Source organism: Doryrhamphus excisus, chromosome 10, assembly GCF_030265055.1.
Source record: "Doryrhamphus excisus isolate RoL2022-K1 chromosome 10, RoL_Dexc_1.0, whole genome shotgun sequence".
NCBI classification, from domain to species: Eukaryota; Metazoa; Chordata; class Actinopteri; order Syngnathiformes; family Syngnathidae; genus Doryrhamphus; species Doryrhamphus excisus.
In genome coordinates, this window is record NC_080475.1 from 6,764,021 (window position 1) to 6,790,630 (window position 26,610).

The window sequence follows — 26,610 nt, forward strand, 5'->3', positions numbered from 1 at the left end:
CGCAATTTGTATCGTAATTTCGACATTTTATCCTAATTATCCCTTTTTAGCTCACAATTTCGTTTATTTTTAATTCCATAATCAAGACTTTACACTCTCACAATTGTGACTTTCTATCTCGTGATTTTGAATGTTTATGTTTTTTTTCAGTATGCTGCCAACGATGGGGATATGTGTATTTAATCAAAACAGATTCAAACATGTGGACGTTTGTATAGCCCGAGCTGCCCCGAGGGGGTGGCTCTTCTAGTTATCCCATCCAAACAGGCGAAGCGACACCGCCCATTCCGAATATCCGCGGTGACAAAACATGCGCTCTCGCATCTGGCTGGCTAGCTTTTAGTGGCTGCTAGGTAGCTTTAGCAAGCTAACAGCATAAACAGAAGATGGACACCGATGAAGGGTGAGTGTTTTGTGCTGTTTTTAAGAAAACCGTTTCTTTACTGTGGTGATTCCTTTGTGGCGCGTTGGAGAAGGAGAGCTTGACCCGCTTTCGAAGCGGCTGCCCCGGTGTGGAAGCACGGGAGGCATTCTCAGCGATGATGCTCGGCTAACATGCTAGCATGCCCGCTTTTGAATGAAACCGGAGCATTCGTTCGTCTAACCTTTCACGTCGGATGCTGTTATTTTGAGTAGAAAGTATGGGAGACCGTCGAGCCCTCGTTGTGACGTTAGAAAATGATTTGGAGCACAGCAGGGACCCTTTGGTTATTGTGCGCCATTCAATCAATCAATCAATCAATCAATCAATCAATCAATCAATACAAGATACAAGGATAGACAACCATCATTCTGTCCTATTAACATTATTTACTCAACTGTAGAGAGTACCCGGTGTTTCCTAAAGGAAAATTGTGCATGTATTCTTTTATTCAGTTGAATGAATCAACTCAAGTGGTGCATTCATACTTGAAGGGTTGATCCGGTTCAAGCAACTCTGGGGTGTTTGCTCTGCTGGTCCGGTTCGTTTGGGTCGTAAGATTTTTATTTTGTAAAATTTATGGCTTTAATTCTCAAGATGATGTATTTTTCCATCATATTTATCTCTCTGGATTAAATACTGAAGAAAATGATCATATTTCATTGCACATGGTGATGAATCGTGATTCATTCATTGGAAAACTGATTCATTTTATTACCGTTTTCAATCTTTTCTGTCTTTGGGCAGAATGGAGGTAGACGGCTGGGATGCCAGTCTGGAGGAGGAGCTGGGCATTTCCCTGGACGAGCTGAAGAAGTGGATCGAGGAGGCGGTGGAGAAGAGCGAGAAGGTGCAGAAGAAAAAGGCCCAGCTGAACGAGCTGGAGCAGCAGGTGAAGAAGAAGGAGGAAGAGGAGGCCATGACCGAGAAGCTCCTCAGGGACGCCAGGCAGTGAGTGACACAAACACAAACATGGACGCCGGCTCGCTCGACATTTCACTTCTTGGCCGTCTCCTCTGCGTCAGGTCGGTCACGGAGTGCGAGATGCTGGTGAGGGCCACCTACCTGCAGAACGGCCTGGTGTACAAAGAGAGCAGCTCGGAGGACGAAGACGGCTACGGGTACGTCTTGCCCTCCGAGGTCATCGAGATAGAGGACGACGACGACGACGATGACGTCATAGCCGTTGGCTGCTGTACGTCCCAACACCTTGCATGACCCTTCCTATTTGGCAAGACGAATAACTTCACGTTTGTCTTCTTGCTGACATTTCAGTGGTCCCACCACAGACGCCTGTCACTCCCGCCAAAGATTCAGTGGTAAGGAAGATGACAACACTGCAGGGATTTCCTCAGCGGGAAAAAGACCCCCGAACTTGGATATTTTGTCAAGCAACACTAATAATTCAAGAAAATCTATTTGTGATAGATAAGAGATGAAAATGCATATTTGTATCAACTTCACTCTTTGCTCCTTTTTTCACGTTTTTTCCAAATTTTTCAACTTTCTTCTCAAATCATCTTTGTCAGGGTTTTTTTGGTAATATTTTGACTTTATTCCTATAATATTCTAACTTTCTCCAACCTAATTTGACAAAAAAATCACAACTTGCTTTCTTATAATAATATGACTTTTTAAAAACAATGTATTGTTTTGTTTCTTTATGCTACTAAAATGACATTATTTTCCACCATATAATTGTGACTTTTTTTCTTATTGGAATATGACTTTTTCCTCTTAATATTTGGACTTTATTCTCATAACAATTATACCTAGTGGTGTGTTTTTTTTTTTAAACATTTCGTCTTGTAAAATTTTTTTCTCTGAATTTTGACTTTATTCCCATCACATGTGGGATGAGGAGGAGGATGATGATGATTTGTTTGTGCTAGATGAAAGAGACCTCTTCGGCACTCCAGAAAACCACAGAGCAGGTCAGCAAACTGGTCCAGATCGTCACCAGGCCTTCTGCGGGGGCTTCCATGTCCAGATCTCCAGCCCAGTCAGGTGTGCACACACACACACACACACACACACACATACATACACATACACACACACACACATACATGGTTTGCGGGCGTATTCCAATCCTAACGCGTGTGATCCTTCCCTCCCCAAGGCATCCATCCTGCCACGCCAGCAGTGATCATATCGCAGGTCCCCCCTCAGCCCATGGCCCAAGCCAGCCCCAAGAAGAGGGAAGATGAGCTCCGAGTGGGGATGATCATCCTGGGGAAGAAACGGATGAAGACCTGGCACAGAGGCACCCTGGTGGCCATCAACCCCGTCGGTGCGCTACTCCCACATGGACTGTACCGGCCATCTTGTGTCTTTAAAGACACGCCTCATGGTTTTATCTTCACGTTGGTGTCGCTGTCCTTCTCCAGGGAACAGCACATTCAAATACAAAGTCAAGTTCGACAAAGGCAAGAGTCTGCTCTCGGGGAACCACGTGGCTTTCGACTATAACCCCACCCTGGAGAGCCTGTTTGTGGGTGCCCGGGTGGTGGCCAAGTACAAGGACAGCCAACAGGTGTGGCTCTACGCCGGCATCGTGGCAGAGATGCCCACCACCAAGAACCAAATGAGGTGGGTGGACGAGGTCGGCCAAGCAGTGCGACGGAAGAGAGAGAGAGAGAAGGTTTGATCTTGCTTTGTCTCGCAGGTTCTTGATCTTCTTTGACGATGGCTACGCCTCCTATGTCAATCTACCAGACCTCTACCCTGTGTGCCGACCACGTGAGTAGTGTTGGTTTGTTGGCTAAATTCCCACAACGTAATATTAACCCGTTTGCATTTTGGATAAAGGCCTGGTTTGGTGACTTTCTGCCTGATTTAACATCAAACATTCATTTTTTGCTATTTTTATGGCATAATAGCATCTTGTCATTTTAATGTCCTTAAAGGAAATGATGTTGAGTTTGTGTCCACACGTCTAAATTGGTATAAAATAGATTTGCATGTACTCGTTTATCACTGTTCATTGCTGCCATACCCGACCACGATAAGTAGCATTCAATGTTAATAAAATGAAATATTTTTGTAGTTTTAAGCATAGAAAACCTTTAACCAGTTAGCCTCCAATTGAGTGACTGCATTCTAAACTTAAAGGGTTTGAAACAGAGTGAGAAAAAACATACCACTTCCACACTGAATGGGAGGAGAACGTCTTTTCACTCTGTCTCCAAGCGGTGGGATGCTAATCTAACATTACTGATGCCTGATGCTAGCTACCAGCTAGTTAGCGATGACTCACTCGCTATCCATCAGGCCGCTAGCCAAATGCTAAGCTACATCGTGAAAATGCACTTGTCCTTTGATGGGGGCGCTACAGTAGCGTTAAAATGCTAGTATTCAGTGCCTTTGCTTAGCATGTCTGGGTGCGTTTGGTTTGACCGGATATGATTGCTTTGTCAGTGAAGCGTACCTGGGAAGACATCGAGGACGCGTCCTGCCGAGATTTCATCGAGGAGTACATCACCGCCTATCCCAGCAGGCCCATGGTGCTTCTAAAGGTGGGCCAGATCATCAAAACCGAGTGGGATGGAACCTGGTGGAAGAGCAAAGTCGAGGAAGTGGACGGCAGTTTGGTCAAGATCCTGTTTCTGGTACGTTGCGGTGACCCCGCCCTAGTTTGGGCAGATTGAAAAACACGCACTGACGGTGTCGGGACTCGCTTGGATCATCAGGATGATAAGAGAACGGAGTGGATCTACAGGGGCTCCACCAGGTTGGAGCCCATGTTCAACCTGAAGATGACCACCGCCAACACCCAGGGGAAGAAGTTGGCCGGGCAGCAGAGGACACGCCCAAATATGGGTAACATCCCCGTGTATGCCCCCACTGGGACCGACGTGACATGACCCCTGTTACGTGTTACTGCTTGGTCTTCAGGTGCGCTGAGAAGCAAAGGTCCCGTAGTCCAGTACACCAGTGATGGTCACCTTGGAGCTTCTCCTGTCAAGTCCCCACCCGCCCAAACTGTGCCGGCAACTCAAATTCAACAGCCACCGGCCCAACAAACCACTCAGCCTCCACGTGTTGAGTAAGTGATGTCCCCCACTTAATTATGTAATTGGCCTCTGCTCTGGTGGGCTATATGTGTCATCAATGTAATAATAATAAACTGTATTATTGTTTAATAATAAACAATAATAATGTAATAATTTATGATTAATTCCTGGCTTTTCTCCTCTTCCCTTGAAGCACCAAACATCAGATGGCCAAGAAGAGCACTTCCCCATTCATCCCTGGGGTGGGCGGCACCAACGCCTCCAGAGTCACGCAGTCCCTGTCCTCCAGTCCCAGCAACCTGCCGAGGTGAGCGCACCGAGCGCACCGAGCGTTGACGTCCTCACCAACAGCTTCTCACCGTAACGTCTTTCCTGTCTCGGGGCTGCGGAAGAACGGTGACTCCCGCCGTCGGCAGCGCCTCGCAGCCCCAGCAGCCGTACCAGAGGCAGGTGACGCCTCCCGTCACCTCGCCCGTGGCGTCCCATCCGGTGGCCGCCGTCCCGCACCAGCCGTCCTACCGCGCCCCCGCCGAGCGCATCTTCTACACCACCCACGCCTGCCAGCCGGCCTGTCTGGGCCGCGTGCGGCCGCTGAAAGCAGATATGCACCGCGGGAAGAACCCCCTCCTCACGCCGCTGCTGTACGACTTCAGACGGATGACGGGGCGACGCAAAGTCAACCGTAAAGTAAGTTAAGTCCCGATGCAGGACTGAGGGGCGCTTATTTCACCTATTTGGCAACCATGTTGGGCAAGTTTCTTCCGAAATGTGATGCCGCGTGTAGTTGCTCCCCTTTCGCTGATCAAAACTGGTGCTTGTGTGTCGCTGTCAGAGTTTTTTTCTAACACTGGCTCCCTGTGACATCACAGTGAGCTGCACTCCTTATACGGGCATGCCAGGGTACAAGCTATTGGCTGTAGAAGCTGATTTGCACCAATCACAGAGGAGTGGGCGTGCTAGGAGGCGGGCCGTGGGTGGAATAAATGAAAGCAGACTGTTTTGGAAATCCAGCTGGAATAGGTACAGATTCTGGAAGATCTAGAAAGCTTTCTGCGCGGGTCATGGTGTGTAGCTGCTCTATAGGAGTCCACAAGTCAATACAATGGACGGAAAATGAGCATGATGGGTCCCCTTTAACACTTTTTGGATAAATTTAGGACAAATTTGTCGCCATTTGCTAAGCGCTTGGCAGGCATCATGTTAAGGGACAAGGAAGCAGGAATGGCCGCCACTGAAGGGGGTCGTCTTTTGGTTGGGATTAGTTAAGAGGTGTGTCCCCGACTCATCTAGTCTCCGACCACAGATGACCTTCCATGTGATCTACAAGGCCCCGTGCGGGCTGTGCCTCCGCAACATGGCGGAGATCCAGCGCTACCTCTTCGAGACGCACTGTGACTTCATCTTCCTGGAGATGTTCTGCCTGGACCCCTACGTGCTGGTTGACCGGCCCTTCCAGCCACTCAGGCCCTTCTACTATATTGCGGACATCACCGGCGGGAACGAGGACATCCCGCTTTCCTGCGTCAACGAGATTGATTCCACGCCGCCTCCCAACGTTGCCTACAGTAAGTAATCAAAATGGTTGAAGATGTCTTTGTTTAGCCGGCTTCCTTGGATGACAAAGGCCAATGTTCTTCTCCACCTTCCAAGGCAAAGAACGCATTCCTGAAGATGGCGTGTTCATCAACACGAGTTCGGACTTCCTGGTCGGGTGTGATTGCACCGATGGCTGTCAGGACAAGTGAGTCAAGCGACACATCCATAAGATCTCCAGCGTCCTCACCGTGTGTCTTCTTCGCAGATCCAAGTGCTCGTGCCACCAGCTGACCCTTCAGGCGACCGCTTGTACCCCGGGGGCGCAGATTAACCCCAACGCCGGATACCTGAACAAGCGCTTGGAGGAGTGCCTGCCCACAGGGTCAGACGTGTGACCTCACACCCACACACGCTTGTGGGGAACTCAAACACAAGCCGTTTCTTTTCCCCAGGATCTACGAGTGCAACAAGCGGTGCAAGTGCTGCAGCCAGATGTGCACCAACCGCCTGGTGCAGCACGGCCTGCAGGTGCGGCTCCAGCTCTTCAAGACCCAGAACAAAGGCTGGGGCATCCGCTGCTTGGACGACGTGGCCAAGGGCTCCTTTGTCTGCATCTACGCCGGTAGGGAACGCCGTCTCGCCTCGACGCCTTTCTTTGTTGCGGTTACGAATTTTGGGAACTAGTTAGAATGTGTGGCGATGCCGGGAAAAATACGCTGTATGCTCACTAGTGGCCGTCTCGCTCGCTGCTGGACCGGAGCCACCATCCCAAAGCGTGACGTGTGGTTGGTTGACCAGCTACTCACCCGTTCTCTCACACGTTTCCACCCCCCTCGCCTCTTCAAGGAAAAATCCTAACAGACGACTTCGCCGACAAAGAAGGTTTAGAGATGGGCGACGAGTACTTTGCCAACCTGGACCACATCGAGAGCGTGGAGAACTTCAAGGAGGGCTACGAGAGCGAGGCTCACTGCTCGGACAGCGAGGGCAGCGGCGTGGACATGTCCAGGTTAAAGATCCAACCCTCGGCCTTGCTGGCTGGATCTTTTGGACGACAGGCCAAAAAAGGCGAGCCATCAGTCACGATCTTCTTTTGAAGAAAGTTCTAAACCGCCTCTCTCTCCTCGCTTCCACAGACGACAGTTCGGGGTCGTCCGAGGACAGCAACGGCGAGGACGACAAAGACTCTAAAAGTGAAGACGAGAGCGACAGTTCGGACGACACGTTCGTGAAGGACAATTACTACAGCAGCAGCTCCGTGTGGAGGAGCTACACCACGCGTGGACAAGCTAAAGGCAACAAGGAAGGTCAGCTCGGCCGTTTCCAGGAAGACATGATGAATGTCCTATCAGGGCCTCTTTTCCACTGCATGCCCATGACTAGGCTCAATTCCGTTGGCAAGATCAGGTCCTAGTTGGTACCATTTCTAGGACCTGATCAGCCCGCAGTCTCCACTGTTAGTTTGACGTTGTCCATTTGTGGCACAGCGTAAACCGGAGTCTTGTTGTCCTCCTCAGGGAGTCAGGACGATAAAGACGGGACCCCCGTGTCGGCCAAAGGAGACGAGAAGTCGCTGTCCGTGCCGGAGGAGACGGTAAAAAGCAAAGTGGCCTCCTGGCTCACCAGCCAGGGAATGAAGAAGGTGAGGTCTGAGGGAGCCATGAGTCCTGGTCTAAGAACTGTACGCTCCATTAGGTACACCCACAACAGTAGAACTGTATGAAAGGTCACCATGGTCGTGGAGAAATATTGGAATATATTATAATATATTGGAATATATGGAATATAATAAATATTGGAATATTGGATGTGATGCAGAGCACACCCCCACTAGTGGCGGTCTCATGATGCGGTGTACCTAATGAAGTGACTGCAGAGTGTATACTTTATTATTCCAGTATGCGGCGGCTTTGCTGTGTAGAATACTGATTGTCCGCTGCTTCTATCTTAGGAGTCTGGAGACGGCAAGAGGTGCGTCAGCCACACCTTCCCAGAATAAAAAATGCCTTGCTCATGGCTCCTCACGTCTTGTTGCTCTCTGTTGGATGTTCCGTCGCTCGCAGCCTGGTGAAGCCCGAGGCGGCGAAGAAGCAGGACGTGACGACTCTCTCCGACAGCGACGACGTCCAGACCATCAGCTCGGGATCCGACGACAACAAGGAGAAAGAGAAACCCCCCGTCGGTACGAAGGAGACGGGATACAATACCGGCTGATGTCCTCCTAACGCCGCCGACCTCTCTCCTCAGGTGTGGTGAAGAAGCAGGTCGCCGTCAAGTCCACTCGAGGCATCGCTTTGAAGACCGGTCACGGCATGATGGTGAAGACGGGCACGCCGGGAGGCGGCGCGTCGCAAGGAGGGCAGGGGGCCAAGACCGGGCAGACGGGGCAGACGGGAGGGGGCGGGGACAGCGGCCATAAAAACACCCGACTCTTCTTTGACGGCGAAGAATCGTGTTACATCATTGACGCCAAGCTGGAGGGAAACCTTGGCCGCTACCTCAACGTAAGCGTCTTAATTGAGATTGTCTTAATGAGAATTTGATGGCACTGCCCCCCCCCCCCCCCCCCCCTTTTCCCTTCCCCTTGGTCCTACAGCACAGCTGCAGTCCCAACCTCTTTGTCCAGAACGTCTTCGTGGACACGCACGACTTGAGGTTCCCCTGGGTGGCCTTCTTTGCCAGCAAGTGAGTTTGTCACTCAACACTCTTTGATATTGGCTTATTACCTCCACCAAGGAATTTTTAATCTACCCAAAAACATATCCAAGCATTAAAGGTGTCATAAAAATAAACAAAATGATCCAAAAATGCATTTCCTGTGGCGTATGAAGGTCAGTCCATCAGCCATCCTTTGTCTTATGGGGCTTCTAATAATACATAAATTCATTCTTTGATATTTTAATTAACCACCACATTTTGTTCCTCATTGTTCTCCTCATCGCTGCAGGCGTATCCGGGCCGGAACCGAGCTGACCTGGGACTACAACTACGAGGTGGGCAGCGTGGAGGGCAAAGTGCTGCTGTGCTGCTGCGGCTCCACAGAGTGTAGAGGAAGACTTCTGTGAGCTTGCCCTCCGCGCCTTTAAAAAAAAAACAAACAAACAAACAAAACATCTGTAATTTTTTTTTTACTTTGTTCTTTTTATTTAATTTTATTTTAGATTAGCATTTTATGTTTCAGCGTTATTTTTATATACATATATTTCATTTGACCTCCAGCAAGTTTATTTGAATTTGAATAAAATGTAAATTTTCTCAAAGGAAGCACCGCACATCTCTGGTTTTCTAAACCTGACATTACCTCTATTATTTCAATTTTTAGAAATGTTATTCCTTTAATGTTGCTCCTAAACTCCCCATGGCCATTTCATACTACAGTCCTCCTGGTAGGATGGACCAATCAGATAGCCGGATACTGAAACATCGTTTTTTTTTAAATACATTTTTCCCCTCATTAAACTACAAAAAATATTTGCGTTTCACCTCTGAATGGAAAGTATTTGTTAACCTGACATTTACTCTAATTACATCATAATTTAAAAAAACATATCTTTGTTTTATAAAATAGTAAAATAAAATCCTCTTATGGGCTTAGCGGGAGAAAACTAGCTAAATGTATGACATACATTTAGCTAGTCTCCCGCTAAGATAGACCAATCACAGAGCCTGATACTGCAACATAATTTTTTTTTCCTTTTTAAAGCTTTCCTCAATAAGAAATGTAACTTTACACCTAGCTAAAAGACATTTTCGCTTTGAATTCACTTTCTGGAAGATTTAACCAAGATGTTTTACTACAGTGTTGTTTTACGACGACACACTGGATGTTTCTCGACAATTTGGTGAGTAAAAGAAATTCTATTCATTATTTAAAAATGTTAGCTAACCATTGAATTGTGACGAATCAACTATTTCTCCCCAAATTAGTCTACCATCACGTTTTTTAGTTTTTTATTCGACAAAAAAACTTCACTAGCATGTATTCATGATGTCATGCAAGCTAATACTTGAATGTATGTATAAATATAGACCTTACTATATTGCATATATACTATATTGCAACTATATTGCATTCCCACGTGCAGGTTAGCCATAATTGCGAATGCACGTGCTGTATTTTAATATGGATCGGCTTTGTTTCGGATAGAAATGTATTTGTAAGGTCATATGTGTTTTAAAATATCTATTTTGAGCCATTTGGTTTTGTGAAATATGTTGGTGCACACAGGCATCGATGGAAAAAGGTTGGTAAGTGGAGAGGTGATCGGTTCGATCTACATATTGATAAGTACTTTCACGAGGGTATTATCAATATCAATTTAATAGTGACGTCATGACGTATTTAAGTTGTTTTAAAGGTATACATATAATATATGTTATATTACCATGTGTGCCTGCGTCTCGAATGAGGAGAAGCGGAAAAGACTTTTTTTCGCATGTATGATGAAAGTAATCGTTTCATTTTGTCACTGTTTGTGTAAGTGCAGTTTACCACGCTGTCCTCTAGGTGGAGCAATTGCACCGTAAGAGCAAACGGAGCGTTCGCCCACTTCTTTTAGGATGTGAAAAATCCAAATTATGTTTGTTTGCGACTGTCTCCAACCATGCATTTGTAAGTTTTATTGTAAAGGCAGAATGTTTGCTAGATTGCTTGCTAAGTTAGTCAGGCGAACCTAATGTTGTCACCAGAGAGCAAGTCAATTCATCCAAGGCAGAATTGAGTGTTGGTTTGTGGTGATGATACTCTTACTAGTACCTACTAAACGGCAGGCTGGAAGCTGATGGATGTTTGCCCTCTTGATGTACCGTAGGCTGGTGGCCACCGGGGGCATCAGGGTCCCTCGCCGGGAGTTCCTGAAAGTCAACGTTAAACGCACCTGGTAAGTTCCTTCTTGAATATAAGGTAACAGCTCTTTTCAAGAACTGTTCTTGAAGAAAAAGAACTGGTCTTGAGGCCCTGTGTATGGTAGAGAATGTTGTTGTTGTTGTTTAGGGGAAGTCTTATATTGCGATACTATCGTTAATGCGCCGATGGTGCCCTCACAGTGAGGACATCATGGACTACGTGCTGGAGCAGGTCCCGCCTCTTCATCCCACCCTGCCGCGACCTCGCTTCTCCCTCTACCTGTCCTCCCAGCTGCAGTACGGCGTCGTCCTGGTCTTCCACCGCCAGTGTGCCATTCTTCTGCGTAAGGAACCCGATACACACCTCGCAGCACCTTCCATCGCTTGTCTTCTAACCAACATCTAACTTGCTCTCATCCTCCTCCTCCAGAGGAGGTCCAGGCCATCCTGAGTCAGCTGTTGAAGCAGAAGAAATTTCAAGTGCTCGACATGGAGGACCAGGGCAGGTGAGTCCGGACGCTCGGGCTCGAACACAAAAATTCCTATGGAGTAACTTAAGTGTCATCCTAGACAAGTTTTACTCTTCCCGGATGCTCTGGCTCACCTGGAGGAGGCCGAAGGAGCGCCTGATCCGTTGTTTGGCGTGATGGACGACAGCCTGGTGAATCTCAACGCACTTTTGGAGGTACCGTCCACAAAGATGTGCAGATAAATGTCCACATTAGAGATCACAACAGAGATGGCCGAGGGTGGAATTGAACTCGGGTCTCCTAGCTGTGAGGCCTGCATAACTCCGAAAATACTAAAAATGTCAGCATAATTACAGTATGTTAGCATGGTAGCGGTAAGTGTCTGCTTTAGTTCATGTTCAAGAAAATTGCAAAAATGTATTTAGTATGCATATGTTCGCATGCTAGCAATGCTAACATGTCGTTGTTAGCATGCTAACACTTAGCATAATAGTGTCTACTTATGAAAAAGGCAAAAAATGCTACTATGCTGATGTTACCATGCTAGGAATACTAACATGTTAGCATGCTAACACCTAGCATGATAGCGGTAAGTGTTTCTATAAGTGTCTACCTATTTAAATAGGAAAAATTGCAAGTATGCTGGCAATAGTAGCATGCTAACACATGATAGCGTAATGTACAAGTAAGGATAAATGTACCGAACAAGAACAACGTTTTTTGTGGAGTTCCAGTACATGCACACATTACATACATGCACCAGTGAGTAATGGTAATTGAAGAGAGAAGTGAAGCCGGCGTTCTGGAGCAGAAGTATGACAACAGTCACATTTATCGGAGGAGAAGGTCAATGTGAAGCTCGCGGGTGAGGACGGAGCCGGGTGTCAAAAACGGATATTTATCCGGCCGTATCAATTACCCAAAGGGAACTCCAGCGAAAAGCGGGGGGTCTAACGTCATGGGAAAGTGTGTGCTTTGCTGGGGCTTAGCGGAGGTATGATAGCATCCCGACAGCAGCTGTCATCTGCAGTAATATGCATCTAAAGTATTCATGGAATCATTTCAGTCCTGTCATCTTTTTTTTTCTCCTCTCAGATGGAAGAGACTCACCTGCAGAGGGCATCTCCACATGATGTCACACCACGCCCCTTGGCCACGCCGAAAGGCAATAATAAGCATGAGTGACCGTCACTATACATCTTACTGTACTTCTTATTACCTCATATTTCACTACTATATCTTTTAGCACGTCCTTCAAGAGCAACACAAAATATGTTTGGGAATCTAGTAATTTCCGCCACGTTCCACTGCGCCACCGTACACCACGGGTGTCCAAGGCTTTTCCCAGAGAGGGCAGCATAGTGGAAAATGTAGACATGCTAATAAGTTATTGACCATCTTTTTCAAACTACACCCTAAGCAGGACCTTTTTTCATGGTTTGGCTGGTCCTGCGACTTGGACTCCGGAGCAACGTCTACAGTAATGTTTCAAAAAGACTTCATTTTTTTCTTCATAAAATGACATTTCTCGTTATATTTTGACTTTATTCTTGTAAAATTACTTCTGATTTTTCCATTTCTACATTTTTTTTAGTTTTTTTGTTCAATTCTATTTTTAGAATGTGCTGCTGACATCCCCGGGCCGCACTTTGGACACCCCTGATGTAGCTGCCGGCGTCTTAATGGTGAATGGAGGTTGCCATGGTGACAAGCAAAGCAGCCTTCAAACCCAAAGTGGCCTTGTTAGCCAGCGATCAATGCTTCAAGGCTCGGATTCACGGAACATTCACGTTCCAAGAAATTGCCACCGTACCCGAAGTAACGGGCGGCCGTACGCCACTGTGATTTGCGTGTGATGACGCGTGGTCGCCCTTCTTTTCATGACGCAACACCGCTTTTTCTTTTCCTATACCAGATATCACTGCTTTGCCAGAAAGAATCACCCTGAGAGAGACGGAGCTGCCCCGTGGCCCTGTGGCACAGGTACCAAGCACCCTTACTGGTCCCATCGTCATGTACCCTGCCCCCTCTGTGGTACCACTATAGATAGATACCGTACTTCCTCAGCCAGGCACCGTGTTGATGGTGTGTTTGGGCTCCTCATGTCCGAGCTCTGCATCATCACGTCATGTTGGAATTCATGTTTCCCCTCCATGAACCGCAGCACTCATGCAGCCCCACACCACCATGCTAAACCACAGCTTCCTTCTTGGCAGTTTGGAAGTCCAGACCTAGCAGGCGACGTCTCAGCGACACTGGAACTGCTCATGGCCCAACCCGACGACTACCTGGGGGGTGAGCCCACCTTTCCTCCATGACTGGAGACACTCCTAACGAAGACCTTCCACTGACTTCTGGTGTGTTTCTTTTTATTTTCTAAATACAGATAGTGACCGAAGCAGGGGGGCTCCTGCGGAAGCAGAGGTGGAGCAAGCGAGGGCGCCGTCGAGGGGGCGAGAGATGGACAGAGAGCCCACGCAACCGACTGTTGTGTAAAGCCAAGCGCCGATCACGAGGGCACGCCTGCACACGCTCATATGGTGGCGTCTCTGTTCAGATTGCCGCCACTGACTTCTTCCAGCCAGGATGAGCCCAGAGGAACACCTCCACCCGGGGAAGCTGAGCTGACCCCTATTCAGCCCCCCACGCCAGCAACTGCAGCCATAAGGCCCAAGACTAAGGTAGGAAGCCGAGGGGCTCATGTTGACCGTGGGCTCGAAAAAAAAACAAAAACAAAACATCGGTCAATCCCTAGTCGTAATATGCTGAAAATAGTGATGGTAAAAAATAGGTGGCACAACGTTCGATTCCAAAGATGGAATCAACTTTGCTAATGGCTGTGTTGTTTTATTTAGCTCGCTTCTCATCGCATCACTTTCTAACTGCAGTCCTTGTTTGATGCCTTGAAGTGGGACTGTGATCCCTCGGCCGGGTTCCACCTCGGCTTTGACTTTTCCAAGGGAATCTCTGTGATTTCTTGTTGGTTCGCTGCTGAGCTCCAAACAGCGTTAGAAATCCTTCATATATGTGAATATATCTTGTCACTCTTCCAGGCTGCGCCCCTCCCGGGGGTGGGAATGCCAGAGCGGAGGAGCCGCAGGCAGCTGATTTTCTTCGACCCGGAGACGCAGATCTCCGAGGAGACGATGAATAGGCAGATGCGGGACCCTCAGATGGAAACCAAGGCCCCGACGCTCCTCCCACCTGTGTCGCAGAGGAGGAAGTCAGCCGACGAGCTGTTTGGTGCGCCTTGTAATGGTCAGTACGACACCAAGATGGCTAATTGGAGACTCGAAATTGTCCACTTGGCCACCTTGCCTCCAGGGCTGCCCACACTGGTGTACGAATGGGAGTGAATGTCATGTTTCCATCAGGACTATCCCTGGGCATCTGTGACTCCAGATGTAGTTTACCACCACCATTGTGTAGCTGGGGAGTAAATCAATCATCACTTGATTGTGAAGCCTTGAAAAGTGCTATAAAATCTTGTCTTTTATTGTGTACCCCTGCCTCTCACCCGAAGTCAGCTGGGGTAGACTCCAGCCCACCCGTGACAAGCGGCGTAGAAGACGTGAGGTTATGCTCATGGTTTATTTGTCGGCATCATCTAAGGGCATCACCTTTCCTCACTCGGACAAGCCATCATGTCTGAAAAGGAGTAGGAAGAAGCAGATGTGATCATTTCTTCCCATTTTGTCTCTTTGACGCTTCCAGTAGCTGGTCTTGAAAGTCTTTGAAAAATACAATTTGCATTTGGATTGGCCTTTCCCATTCTTCCCATTGGTCTTTCCCATTCTTCCCATTGGTCTTTCCCATTCTTCCCGTTGGTCTTTCCCATTCTTCCCTCCTCACTGCTCCCCCTCCCTCCACACCTGCTGCTCTTTCAAAGCTGACCTCCGTAACCTTTACAAAAATAAACCACCCAGCTATTTCTTCCCCCGCCCCCTCCCCTCCCTGTCTGCAGACCTGCCCGAAGAGCTGCTGTCGCTATGGAAACAGGCCGCCATCATCACGCCCGTCGACGGTACTGAGCTACGTCCCGGACAGGGAGGAACCGAGTCCAGCGATTCGGAGCACGAACGAGCGCGCAACCTCTTGGAGGAGGAGCAGATGGAATTACCGAGGCCTGAGGTACGCCCCGTGGAGGCGGGGGGGTGGACGTGGTCCTGCCCGACGTGGAGGACAAGAATGATAGTAAGGTGTGTCTACTTGCAGGTCCCCGTAGGTGCGGCAGAACTGGACACGGGTGATGTCTCAGGTATGGATACCAGACTTTTGGAGGCCAAATGTCGTCCTAAATTGTTGGCGTTCACAGCGGGCGTCAGTGTGTTCATGATTTATATGTATTGGAAGAGAAGCTGCTATTTATGTAAATGATGATGGGCAGACATGAAATATAAAACTAATATACAAGCCGTGTATATTAGTTTTAGGATGGCAGGCTTTGCTACACATGTTAAAATCAAGTCGCTCAGCCCACAATTTGTCAGTCAGCTCGAGACGTGGAATCGTTTTGTTTTTCCTCAGCGAATATGCTAACCCAGGGGTGGGCAAACTACGGCCCGGGGGCCACATCCGGCCCGCCAAGTGTTTGAATACGGCCCGCCCAATCTTTCCAAAGTATTTAATTTAAACTCAACATACAACCTGGCATCATGGCCTGAGCCAACCTTTTGATGGTTGTATCAATTTCGTTTTTTGACATGGTCTGTTGTTTACAAAGTGCTCCTGAAAAAAGAGACACAAGCACATAATAATAATAAAAATTAAAATAATAATTATATTATTATTATAACTATTATGATTATTATATTTATTATATTAATGCTAAGTATTATATTAATTATATATAATAATATTGTTATATTTGCATATTTTACATAATAATAATATAATAATTATTATTTTAATTTTATTGTAATTATTATATTTTATTATTTTTTTAAATATTTAAATATAAATATAAAAGCATAAATAATAATAGCAGATTGCATGACAATTTTACAGATACAATAATACCAGGTGGAATGTTACGTGTAAAATATATAATCCCCCCCCCCCCCCCTCCCCCGGAAATCTTGTTATATCAATGCGGCCCGCGAGTCAAAAAGTTTGCCCACCCCTGTGCTAACCTATGCTAGCTATGGCCTTTATGTTAAAACGAGTGCCATGTTAGCATTTAGCTCTCATGTGTGTGCGTGTCAAGGGCCTGGTTTGCTGGAGGTGTCCGCCCAGCGGGAGTCCTCTGAGGAGATCTCCAGCGTGCACCTTGCAGGTCAAGACGGGTGAGTCTGAAACAAAGAGATGAGTACGTAGAGCTGGAGCTGAAGCACGGACGTGTCCCGCCAGGTCCAGATCTGTCTCCACTCTGCCGGACATCCCTGAGGGGGACGAGCTGGGGATGGCATCAAAGTCTGTGGGGTAAAGAATCCCGGCCTGCCTCTTCAGGCTGGCTCTGCGGGAACAACAGCGTGTGCATGCTTGCTGTGTCCAGGTTGCTGTCCAGGTTGGAGGAGCAGCAGGAGCGCATGGTGCTTTTTCATACGCTCCTGCCTCTGGAGGCCGACCGCAGAACTGTCAGCAATGTTTTTCAGATGCTCCTCGGTAAGACGCCCAGAAGAAAAATACCCAAGATATGATGCAATAATGATAATGATGTTTATAGGCAGACTTTTTTGGAGGAAGCTTCTAGTTTATGTGTTATTTTATTGTGTTGGATTGAATTGGATGACGACAGGTGTACCTAATGATATGGCCGGTGAGTCTTAAGATGCCTCTTTGGGGCAAAGTGGTCATACTTTTTAGATTAATGATGTATTCCATGGCTATATAACACAAATAAAGACTCCAAATATTCAAACAGAATATAGAGGTTACAAACAGGAAGTGAGGTCAGCCAACCAAACAAACATAACACCATGCAAATCTATTTTACTCATTAAGCCTCTAGAGGGCGCTGCAACGGTTAATATTTCTGTGTGTGTTGTAGGTCTTCTGTCGTCCAGGAAGCTGCGTGTGGAGCAGGACACCCCTTATGGGGACATCTTGATCACTCCCGGTCCCAACTATGAGGAGGACCTTCTGCCGCTGTGAAAAACATTCACCTTTCACTATGTTGCTGATGTTTTTATTCCTGTTTTAAGCCACTTCTCATTCATGGTTCACTGTTGCTGGTGGTTTTTATTCCTGCTTTTAAGCCACTTCTCATTCATGCTTCACTGTTGCTGATGTTTTTATTCCTGTTTTAAGCCACTTCTCATTCATGCTTCATTTAACCCTGCCTTATGCAACTTGTGGTTCATGTTAAGATAAGATATGCCTTTATTCGTCGCATTGAATTGAAATAAGATGCTAACGAGGAATTGTGTTATGTTGCCTTTGAAATCAACATTTTTCTTTCCAAAAGTGAAGTTTTCTCGTTTTTATTTAACCGCCGCATCCTTTGATGTGGCGCGTGGCCTTCCAAACACACGGCCCATAAAGAGCGTGTGAGCTGCGTGTTTGGGCCATGCATGCTACGTCCGGCAGGACAGGTGTGGCAAAACACACAGGCGAGGTTAAGGAGGTGCTAGGAGGAGACTGAAGTGAAACTGGATCTCCCTCATCTTGATTCTTACTCCACTCAGAGGGGGCGGTGGGGGGTTGCCACCCAGGTTTATTCTTAGTCTCAGCGCCGTCCCGTCTTGTCCTCTCACTTTTGCCCTTGGTTTCTTGTCTTGAGTCGCCTTCTTGGCTTTATTGGCTTTTTACCCGTTTTGTCCGCACTCCACTTTTGCTTTGCTCTGACAACACTCCTGGCTGTTTTTTGTTCCATTCCTCTCCTGGTGGTCCGCTTTCTCTTCCTCCACCTGCCCTCCATCCTCCCTTCAGAGGTGCTGTGCACGATGGGGAAGACGGAGCTGCACTCTTTGTACAAAACCTTCCTGGACTGCCTTTGCCTCTGCTTGTCTGTGAGTATCTCCCCTTTTTCCACATTCATGCATTCTGTTCATCTCACCCCACACGTGTGCACGTAAAGTGGCCAAGCATTTATTATTTAATCCTGTGCACGCACACGCTACTGCAGCCTCTGATATTAATATCAGTTGCAGAATGTGGATGGAAATAGAGCCCTGACTCCTCCAAAGAGGTCACATGTCACATCTTATTGACCTTTGTCAACAAGCTGGGGTCACTTGAAGCCACAAACAAGACTTTTGTCACTTTAATCCACAAACACGTTGTGGATTAAAGTGACCCCTGTTGTTGATGTGATGTAATAATGTTTTCCAGCGAGGCAGCGTTGAAGCGGCGGGTGACATCGACCGGGACACTGAGAGCGGACATCTGCTGTACAGGAACGGGGACATCCTGGAGGAGCGATGTAGGTCACAGTTCACTCCATGTGAAGTCTGTTGTCGCCTTCAAGACAATAATAGTCGGCTCCTCACACAGACGAGATACAGGACACGCTAGGGGAGGGGACCTTTGGGAAGGTGGTGCAATGTTTGGACCATGGCAGGTACCAAAAAATGAAGTTATTTATCTTGAGCTGGAGTGTAGGGAGTGACATGGTGGTACTTTGTCTGCAGAGGTGGACGTGGAATCGCTCTGAAGATCATTAAGAACATGGAAAAGTACAGAGAAGCAGCCAAACTGGAGATCCATGTTCTGGAGAAGATCAGCAAGAAAGATCCAGGCAGAATGTTGTGAGTAGTTCCATCCTTTCTAATGCTGACCTCACTCACGGTGCAACCAAACACATCATACGGAATATGCGAATGAATGTTAAGCACCATTAAACATGCAAAACAATACTATTTTATAACCCACAAGGCATGCTGGGAAACCACACACACACTTTCCCAGCAGGAAGTTACCCAGCATGCCTTTTGGGTTATGAATAGTGTTTATTTTGATGCCATTAGAAGCCCAAAGAGATAGAAAGCACCCAGCTAGAATGGTGGGTGTCTTCTGTCATCTCATTTCTCTTGTTGTCTTCGTCCCCCAACTCAGTCACTGCGTGCAGATGCTGGACTGGTTCAACTACCGCGGCCACATCTGCATCGCCTTCGAGCTGCTGTCCCTCAGCACCTTCGACTTCCAGAGAGCAAACAACTTCCTGCCTTACCCGCTCCACCACGTCCGACACATGGCCCAGCAGATCTGCCGCGCCGTCAGCTGTGAGTCCGCTTGCCTTACGCCCTGCCGAGCCACTTTTTTATCAAATGCTGCTATTTATATTCCTTACTTTATATTCCTTACTGCTGGATAAACGTGTCTGATGTCAGGAAGCGGATTATGTGACTGCAAAAGAAAACCAAGCCAACACACTGGAGAGGCAGAGAGGCCACATATTGTGGATGTTATGATATTTTAAGGGTGTCTGATTATAATTCATGCTGCGTTCGCTGACGCTAAAAACGACACATACGTGACAAAGCATCATAATATTTGCTTTATTAGTTTCTGCTTTTTTATTGTTTACATAGTAAAAATGAACACTGGCAGTCAGTGAAGAACAGTAGTTAGGCCTGTCACCATTAGCGTGTGCACTCCCAGCAGCCCCACCTCCTCCCCCAACCGGGACGAAGAGCCTGAATGACTGACAGGAGGCTTCACTCACTCCCTTCATTCTGCTATAGAACCAACACGCCCAAGTGTTGAGACAGAGTGAGCCCTCTTGGTTGAGAGAGAGGAAGAAAACAAACAAGACTCCCAAGACTCTAAAATGCGCCTCCTGCTGGATTTATAGCTGCCTCTTCTGGCATCAAACCACTTCCTGTTTAAGTTACCATAAAAACTATGTATGGGCAACAAATCTGCAGGTACGCGGCGAGGTTAAGAAGAAGGAAAAACCTCCAAGCATAACGGGGTTTCAATTTGTTTGGGGGCTTGGCAATGTGATACTGACACCTAGTGGCAGTTTATGAACATTGCTGAAATTAATCAGTCTTTAAATTAATTAATTAGTGTATAATTGATAGACTCATTACTACGTTGCAAGAAGTTCCATTTCCTGTGTGATCATCACACTTTGCCATCAAAAAAGGGAAGAAAAATAAAGGCCAAAGAAACAGCAAAATGTAAATGTGATATGATGTACTGTACTTACACTGCATGTATGTAAGACAGGCTTGGGTGTTGACTTCCTTTTTGAAAAAAACTCCACCTAACCCCTCCTCCCCATCCTCCCTCTTCCACTGCAGTTCTCCATGACAACAGACTGACTCACACCGACCTGAAGCCAGAGAACATCCTCCTCGTCAACTCCCGCTATTCCCTGGTTTACAACGCTGACAAGGTTAGAAGCACAAATGGAGGAAGGGACTCGGGATTGCCACCTTCAAACGTGTCTGCACCGCCCACTCGCAGTATTGAGACACATCTTGTGTTTATTCACGAAAGAAAGGTGTGGGTTGTGTTCAGGGACCTCATTGTGACAAAGTCTGTCAGTTTGGAAAGAGGATGTGTTGTGTTGAATAATAATAATCATTGCCGTGGAGGCAACCTTATATTGCTCAACGGTTCATGAACACAGCATGGAATTTTGCCCATCTTCTACAATCCTTACATGAGCCATAAACATGCCTTCTCTTCTTGAATTATGAGATTAGGTTCAATGCCAGAAACTACTATTGTTCATTTGTAACACAATCCAGGTTTAATCCCTCAATAATCCTGACACACTTCTTAAGCACCAAGTCCGAAATGCATAGATACGCTCCACTAAGGAATGATAATTCACCTGGATTGACTGCGGAAGACCAACTTTTTAGCATCTGACGTCACAGAACGACGATGCATTCAAGGACCGCTGAACAGAGCATGAGCGTGATGAAAAAACATCACCAGCGAAGCGTAAAGATACAAGCACGTCACTTTCAAGACACGGTCCGCATATGCTGCATATTTGTCAGTTATTACCAATTCCTGGTATGTGGAAATTATATTTGGAACCAAACGTGTGCCAGCGTCCCCAACGGGTGTCCGTCCTCTCTGCAGAAGTGTAACGAACGCAGACTCAACGACACCACGGTGCGCCTTGTGGACTTCGGCAGCGCCACATTCGAGCAGGAGCACCACTCCACCGTCATCTCCACACGTCACTACCGGGCCCCAGAGGTCATACTGGGTAAGTGCCCCCCCCCCCCCCCCCCCCAGTGGTTGGCCCTGTCTTGGCTGCTCTTCCAGCGCCCTCCTGTCGTCTCCTGCAGAGTTGGGGTGGAGTCACCCATGCGACGTGTGGAGTATCGGCTGCATTCTCTTTGAGTACTACCAAGGATTCACGCTCTACCAGGTCTGTCTGCAACTACCTCTGTGGGGGGGGGGGGGGTGAGCCTGTGTTTAAGATGTGTTTCTGCAGACTCATGACAACAAGGAACATCTTGCCATGATGGAGCACATTCAGGGAGCCATTCCTCCAAGAATGATACAAAGGAGCAGGTAACCGTACAGCCTCCGCTCTGATCATCCTTAAATTAAGGCCCCCCCCCCACAAAGATGCAAAAACTATCCATAGTCTAGCATGGAAATGCTGGAGCCTACCCCAGCCTACTGACAGTATCGTATATTGTTCACTAACCGGAGAATGCACACAAACTCTAATTATTGTGTACATTTTTCACTTTGACCATGAAACATGCTAACTGAGGCGGACGCTAACCAAGGTATTATGTGTATTTTTTGATATTTTTAATTCATTTTTTCCTCTTGTCCACATGTTGAATTGTTGATGTTGAATTTCATTGCCTGCTACTCTCTTCAGTTTTCCCTCACTATTTGAGGAAATACGAGACCGAAATACGGGACTCACGCAGCAAAACCCTCTCTGTCCAGGAAGCAGACGTATTTCCATCACGGCCACCTCAGCTGGAACGAGTGCTCCAAGTCGGGTCGATACGTGAAAGCCAAGTGCAAGCCTCTACGGGTGAGCCGACCTTTGCAAAGCTGAAGTGGACAAACGCTGGAGGTGTCTGTTTGTGTCCCCCCCCCCCCCCCCCCACCAGGGGTACCTTCTCTCGCAGGGGAGAGAACACCACCACTTCTTTGACCTTTTGGAGAAGATGCTGGAGTATGAGCCCTCAAAGCGCATCTCCCTCTCCTCCGCTCTGAGCCATCCTTTCTTCACGCGAGCCCAGCAGCCGGCAAGGTGGGCAGCCGTCAGAAACAGCTCCAGTATGAGCAGATAGCTAGCTTGACCACTAGAGGGTGTGCAGTCCAGTCATTGGTTGGCGAGCATGATGACAGCATCACGCATCATTTGCATAGCGGCTGTAGTTAGCGCCATCCCGGAAACCAGGTTAGGTTCCACCGTGAGGAGCTAAAGCCGACTATATGAGCCCATATAGAGACGCTGCTTTGCTTAGAGGCGAGTTGGGGGGGCAGTGCCCCACTACATCCGGCAGAGGATGATTTTTCTTCTTTGCAATATTTTTTATATTGAATACAGAGCAAGGATGCCGAAAGAACGGGTACAAATAAAGCTGGATTTGTTTTGGGAATAACTTCCTTAGTGTCTGTTTGACTTCCTGTTCTTGGGTAGAACTTGAGTCGGACAGAGTATTACTTGCGTATCTGATACTTTGGTAGGACTGAGTATTACTTACATATCTGATACTTGGGTAGATGATGTTCATTTTTTTTTTTTTGTTTTTTTTTTTTGATCCATGGCAGCGAGCTTGTCAAAGAGGAGGAAAGCACCCCCCCAACCGCTGCCCCATACCCCCCCCCCCCCCCCACACCCACACACACACTGCTCACTTAGCTGCCATTGACTGTGGCATATTGATGGAGTGCAGAGGTCACATTCACAAGGCTACCAATGTGTTTTTTGACTTATAACCTTGGTGTGTGTGTGTGTGTGTGTGTGTGTGTGTGTGTGTACACACTCCTTTCATCCACTTGTCATTCTATTCCTGGCGGTGGGAGAAACGCTAGCCATTTTTCATTTGATTAGTAGACATTTATCTATGAAATAATTTGCTTCTTTCTTTCTTCCATTTAGGGATGCATGTTAAATATCAAAATAATAACTTGATGATTAAAATGACAAGGCAAGGGTCCCCACGGCATGTCTGCCTGTCTCAGCTGGCCTACGCCGGCTCAGTCGCCAGTCGCCGTGCGGTGTGAAAGGTAACGTAATCTAACATCATGCGTCATTTATTTATTGTTCCTACGAGGTGGCTAAGCAACGAGACTGCAAGATGAGGATGCTGCCTCGCTATGTATAATCGTGTTGCGTTGCCCGGAGTGCCAGTGATAAGCCCGACAGCCCAACGTGCCTCCAGTGAGCGTTGCTTGGTCATGCCGCAGCCGTCAGCACGTGTGTAATCACATGCGCTGACGTGTTATGTGCTGCTAATTCACCTTAAGGAGCTCACATCAGTCAGCCTTTTTATTTGCAAATCCTCACTGGGTCGCCACCTCACGTCATTTCTCACCCATTTCAGTCTGTCTGGGGAGGGGGGAAAGGGGGGGGGGGCACGTGCTGATCACCGAGCCACAAGAGAATCCTTTTAAGTGGCTCGTTTTAGCACATTGGCATGGTAGCTGTGGTTCTCACACACACACGCAGTGCACTTATTCATAATGCTATATTAATAATGCTCCACTAGCTCCCACAGACGTAGAAAGAGGACCATTTCAAAAGTGCATATTTTCTTCACTGGCTGTCCCAATACTTTTGTCCATTTCATGTTACTGGCTTGATTAAAAAAAAAACATCCTGTGTATGAAAATGAATGAATGAATAAGTCCATGTTCATTTCATTCATTAAAAATAATTAGTAGCCATTTTTTATAGCTTATTTATTTGATTATTTTGATTATTATTTTTTGATTATTTTTATATATTTTTTTTTTATATTATATTGATTATTTTGGGATAATATATTGTTCCTTTGTGGCTATGAGTTGCACTTATTTTACTATTTGTATTCTTACAGAGCTATGTCATTTGTCCTTATTTGTGGCTATTTCCGTTTGCTATTTTATATATTATTTCTTTTTAATGAATGTCAATTTTCTTAGTTGTATTTGTGCATATTTTATATCCTATACATTTCAGCACTTGATGTTTGAATGTGTCTTTTAATTTGTTATTTGTAGTTATTTTATTTTTGGCTAATATTTTTTGGCTATTGAATATATTTATTTGTAGCTCCTTTTATTCATTTGTGGGAAGTTATTGTATTTTGTAACCATTTGTTTTCCTGGTGAGCCAAAAAGGCTAAGCAGGAGATACGGACGGATGCACGGATGTCTGTTTGGGATGCGAGCTGACAGGTGGAGGGCGGCAGCTTAAAAAGCAGCAGGCCGATGTCGGGTGTGTTTGTTTGAGTCCCGTATGACATCACCGATGTCTCCTGTCAACACGTGAGTATGGAGAGCATTCCCTGCCACGGCTAACGAGATCTCCGTCACTAAGTGTGTTAAGCGCTAATCCGTCCAGGAGAGTTGAGGGGGGGTGGCGAAAGGGTTCTTTTGTTCCTAGGAGTCCACTACCGCCGTCCACCGGGAGACACGCAGCGCCCACCCGGACTGCGGGAAGCACCACAAGCGTCCTGCGAAGAGAATCTGTTATTTGCTCAGGTGTTGGGCTGCCAGTGTTAAAAAGTGATTGACAGGTGGAGGTGGAGGCCATCTGGCGGGATCAGGATTTATCTTGTGAGCCTTTTTGCCAACTGAGCACACCTGAAAGGGTAAGACTTAGACGAGACGGGACTCCCCATTAGTATTCATATTTCATTGCTGCTGCATATTTGACTGCCGTCCTTGTCCAGATCCAGATCCAGATCCAGGTCCAGGTCTGCAGCTGAGATCAAGCACCCGGAGGTGGACCTATCAGAGTAACACAACATGAGTCGAGGAGAGCACCACGATACACGCCTCTGTCACCTGTCGGCACAATAGCAAGCAGAAATAAGTAAGTCCCATTTACTTGGATGCAACAGTGCCCTGCACTGGGGGAAGGGGGCAGGGGGGTCTTTCCGGGACAGCCAATCAATGACAAAAAAACGGTGTGTAATTGATATTTGACGCTCAAACCTACAGTACACATTTGCATCTCCCACACTATGGTGCCTTCAAAGGGCATCGGTGAATCTAAACGCTGTGCTTTCTAACAGTGGAACATACATACGTACATACGTATGTTTTACCCTATTAGCACGGATTCATACTTTGCTAGCACTGGTCAGTAATGTTACTGGAACGCTCGCTCAGACACGCAACATCTGAACCCCAGACATCATTTCCTGTTCCTCTGTGCCCGTCACTCTGCTTCTAAGTCTTATTTATGTCTTTATTGGCATATTATCCGCAGTTATGTCTACTATAGTGGATAATAGGAGTGTAAAGATGCATATAGGGATGTTATTTCATGCCTGGAGGGCTCTAGTCATGTTAAAAAGCAGGTTTTCACTGCACTAACTCCAAAAACGCTTTGCTATTTACTTCCTAGTGCAGGTCAAGTATCTCGTATCAGGTTCAAGTATCTATTCCAGTGCTTCTCCATGTGGGACTCTCCACGGTGATGGTGTTTTGTTGGTCTTCAGGGCCATGATCATGGAGTCTGTGGTGAGGGTGAAGAAGTCCCTGCGTGCGCCCGTCAGGAGGCTGAGCAGCTGCGTGGGAGGTCTGGGGGCCAGGAAGTTGTGCGCCAGACGCAGCAGCCGCAAGAGAGGGAGACGCGGGGGAGGAAGAGGAGGATGCGGCAGGTCGGCGAGAACGCCTCCTCCGCGGAACGCTGACCCCAGACACCCGGCGGTGTCCATTCGCTCCTACCAGGCCGACTTGGACAAGGAGAGGTAAGCGGATGGATGGGCTTGCTCCGATGAAGGTCATGTGCCATCCCGTGCTGTTCCACTTCAGACCTCTAGGTGGCAGTAATGCACATCGTTTGTAGCCTACACTTAAAGCCTTAAAAGGTATTAACACCTCATGTCCACCACAGAAGACCTTGGGAAATCCATACCAGCAGATAAATGTCGCTGATGGAGGATAAAAACCCATTGCTGGGTCTCGGGATGTTGAGTGTTTGTGTTTGTTTCCTCACAGGAAGCTTCGTGAAGCCATGAACGCCCAGAAGAACGCCGAAAGAGCAGCAATGAGAGCTCACTTCAGGAGAAAATATCAGCTGTCTGAAGTAAGTGATGGTCCATCAGCTGCTTCAACCTCGGTAGATGCAGATGTTGGCTCATGATAGCGTTGTTCCCTCCCGCGACAGAACCCCAAGGACGCCAACCACCTGAGGTCCGTGGGCGGCAAAGTGTCGCTCCCCCGCCAGCTGTCCAAGCTCGTCCGCCCCGAGACTAAGACGAAGGACGACGGCTTCAACCTG

The 26,610-nt window shown here is 47.3% G+C and overlaps 3 protein-coding genes across 5 annotated transcripts; all 3 read left to right on the top strand.

The window, feature by feature from the left end:
* The first annotated feature begins 231 nt into the window (after positions 1 to 231).
* Positions 232 to 9,363, top strand: setdb1b (SET domain bifurcated histone lysine methyltransferase 1b). Its single transcript, XM_058085734.1, has 25 exons — positions 232 to 403; positions 1,169 to 1,372; positions 1,447 to 1,616; positions 1,697 to 1,740; positions 2,314 to 2,428; positions 2,544 to 2,714; positions 2,812 to 3,013; positions 3,090 to 3,163; positions 3,842 to 4,032; positions 4,114 to 4,243; positions 4,319 to 4,469; positions 4,631 to 4,744; positions 4,830 to 5,124; positions 5,741 to 6,002; positions 6,088 to 6,178; positions 6,239 to 6,355; positions 6,426 to 6,595; positions 6,820 to 7,041; positions 7,110 to 7,280; positions 7,491 to 7,615; positions 7,925 to 7,944; positions 8,037 to 8,155; positions 8,221 to 8,477; positions 8,570 to 8,658; positions 8,921 to 9,363. Exons 1-25 carry the CDS (start codon positions 387 to 389, stop codon positions 9,036 to 9,038), a joined length of 3,639 nt encoding a protein of 1,212 aa, XP_057941717.1. The 5' UTR covers positions 232 to 386; the 3' UTR covers positions 9,039 to 9,363.
* A 192-nt stretch (positions 9,364 to 9,555) lies between these two features.
* Positions 9,556 to 17,426, top strand: LOC131137604 (meiotic recombination protein REC8 homolog). The gene is made up of 17 exons (XM_058085743.1): positions 9,556 to 9,815; positions 10,785 to 10,853; positions 11,020 to 11,162; positions 11,249 to 11,324; positions 11,389 to 11,503; positions 12,384 to 12,453; positions 13,204 to 13,271; positions 13,505 to 13,583; positions 13,675 to 13,780; positions 13,846 to 13,969; positions 14,342 to 14,546; positions 15,253 to 15,419; positions 15,504 to 15,546; positions 16,495 to 16,573; positions 16,638 to 16,709; positions 16,783 to 16,892; positions 17,278 to 17,426. The coding sequence occupies exons 1-17, from the start codon at positions 9,760 to 9,762 to the stop codon at positions 17,379 to 17,381; spliced, it is 1,686 nt and encodes a 561-aa protein (XP_057941726.1). The 5' UTR covers positions 9,556 to 9,759; the 3' UTR covers positions 17,382 to 17,426.
* A 667-nt stretch (positions 17,427 to 18,093) lies between these two features.
* LOC131137606 (dual specificity protein kinase CLK2-like) lies at positions 18,094 to 25,983 on the top strand. 3 transcript variants are annotated; one of them, XM_058085750.1, is made up of 14 exons: positions 18,094 to 18,238; positions 18,561 to 18,651; positions 18,723 to 18,789; positions 18,860 to 18,976; positions 19,284 to 19,450; positions 20,477 to 20,571; positions 21,273 to 21,402; positions 21,485 to 21,567; positions 21,634 to 21,713; positions 22,107 to 22,197; positions 22,277 to 22,419; positions 23,275 to 24,970; positions 25,052 to 25,194; positions 25,826 to 25,983. In XM_058085750.1, exons 1-12 carry the CDS (start codon positions 18,173 to 18,175, stop codon positions 23,285 to 23,287), a joined length of 1,143 nt encoding a protein of 380 aa, XP_057941733.1. In that variant the 5' UTR covers positions 18,094 to 18,172; the 3' UTR covers positions 23,288 to 24,970; positions 25,052 to 25,194; positions 25,826 to 25,983. The 3 variants fall into 3 exon arrangements, with proteins under 3 accessions (XP_057941733.1, XP_057941731.1, XP_057941732.1); XM_058085748.1 differs by having other exon boundaries at positions 22,277 to 24,970; XM_058085749.1 differs by having other exon boundaries at positions 22,277 to 24,970; positions 25,058 to 25,194.
* Positions 25,984 to 26,610: the final 627 nt, after the last annotated feature.

Coding starts and splice junctions, on each gene's coding strand:
- LOC131137606 (XM_058085748.1), top strand. CDS start 18,173: ATGGGGAAGACGGAGCTGCACTCTTTGTACAAAACCTTCCTGGACTGC. Junction 18,790..18,859: donor CAATGTTTGGACCATGGCAG/GTACCAAAAAAT, acceptor CTTTGTCTGCAG/AGGTGGACGTGGAATCGCTC. Junction 21,403..21,484: donor GGCCCCAGAGGTCATACTGG/GTAAGTGCCCCC, acceptor CGTCTCCTGCAG/AGTTGGGGTGGAGTCACCCA.
- setdb1b (XM_058085734.1), top strand. Junction 1,373..1,446: donor CTCCTCAGGGACGCCAGGCA/GTGAGTGACACA, acceptor CCTCTGCGTCAG/GTCGGTCACGGAGTGCGAGA. Junction 7,616..7,924: donor CCAGCCAGGGAATGAAGAAG/GTGAGGTCTGAG, acceptor CTTCTATCTTAG/GAGTCTGGAGACGGCAAGAG.
- LOC131137604 (XM_058085743.1), top strand. CDS start 9,760: ATGTTTTACTACAGTGTTGTTTTACGACGACACACTGGATGTTTCTCG. Junction 9,816..10,784: donor GGATGTTTCTCGACAATTTG/GTGAGTAAAAGA, acceptor GATGTACCGTAG/GCTGGTGGCCACCGGGGGCA. Junction 12,454..13,203: donor CCCCTTGGCCACGCCGAAAG/GCAATAATAAGC, acceptor TTCCTATACCAG/ATATCACTGCTTTGCCAGAA.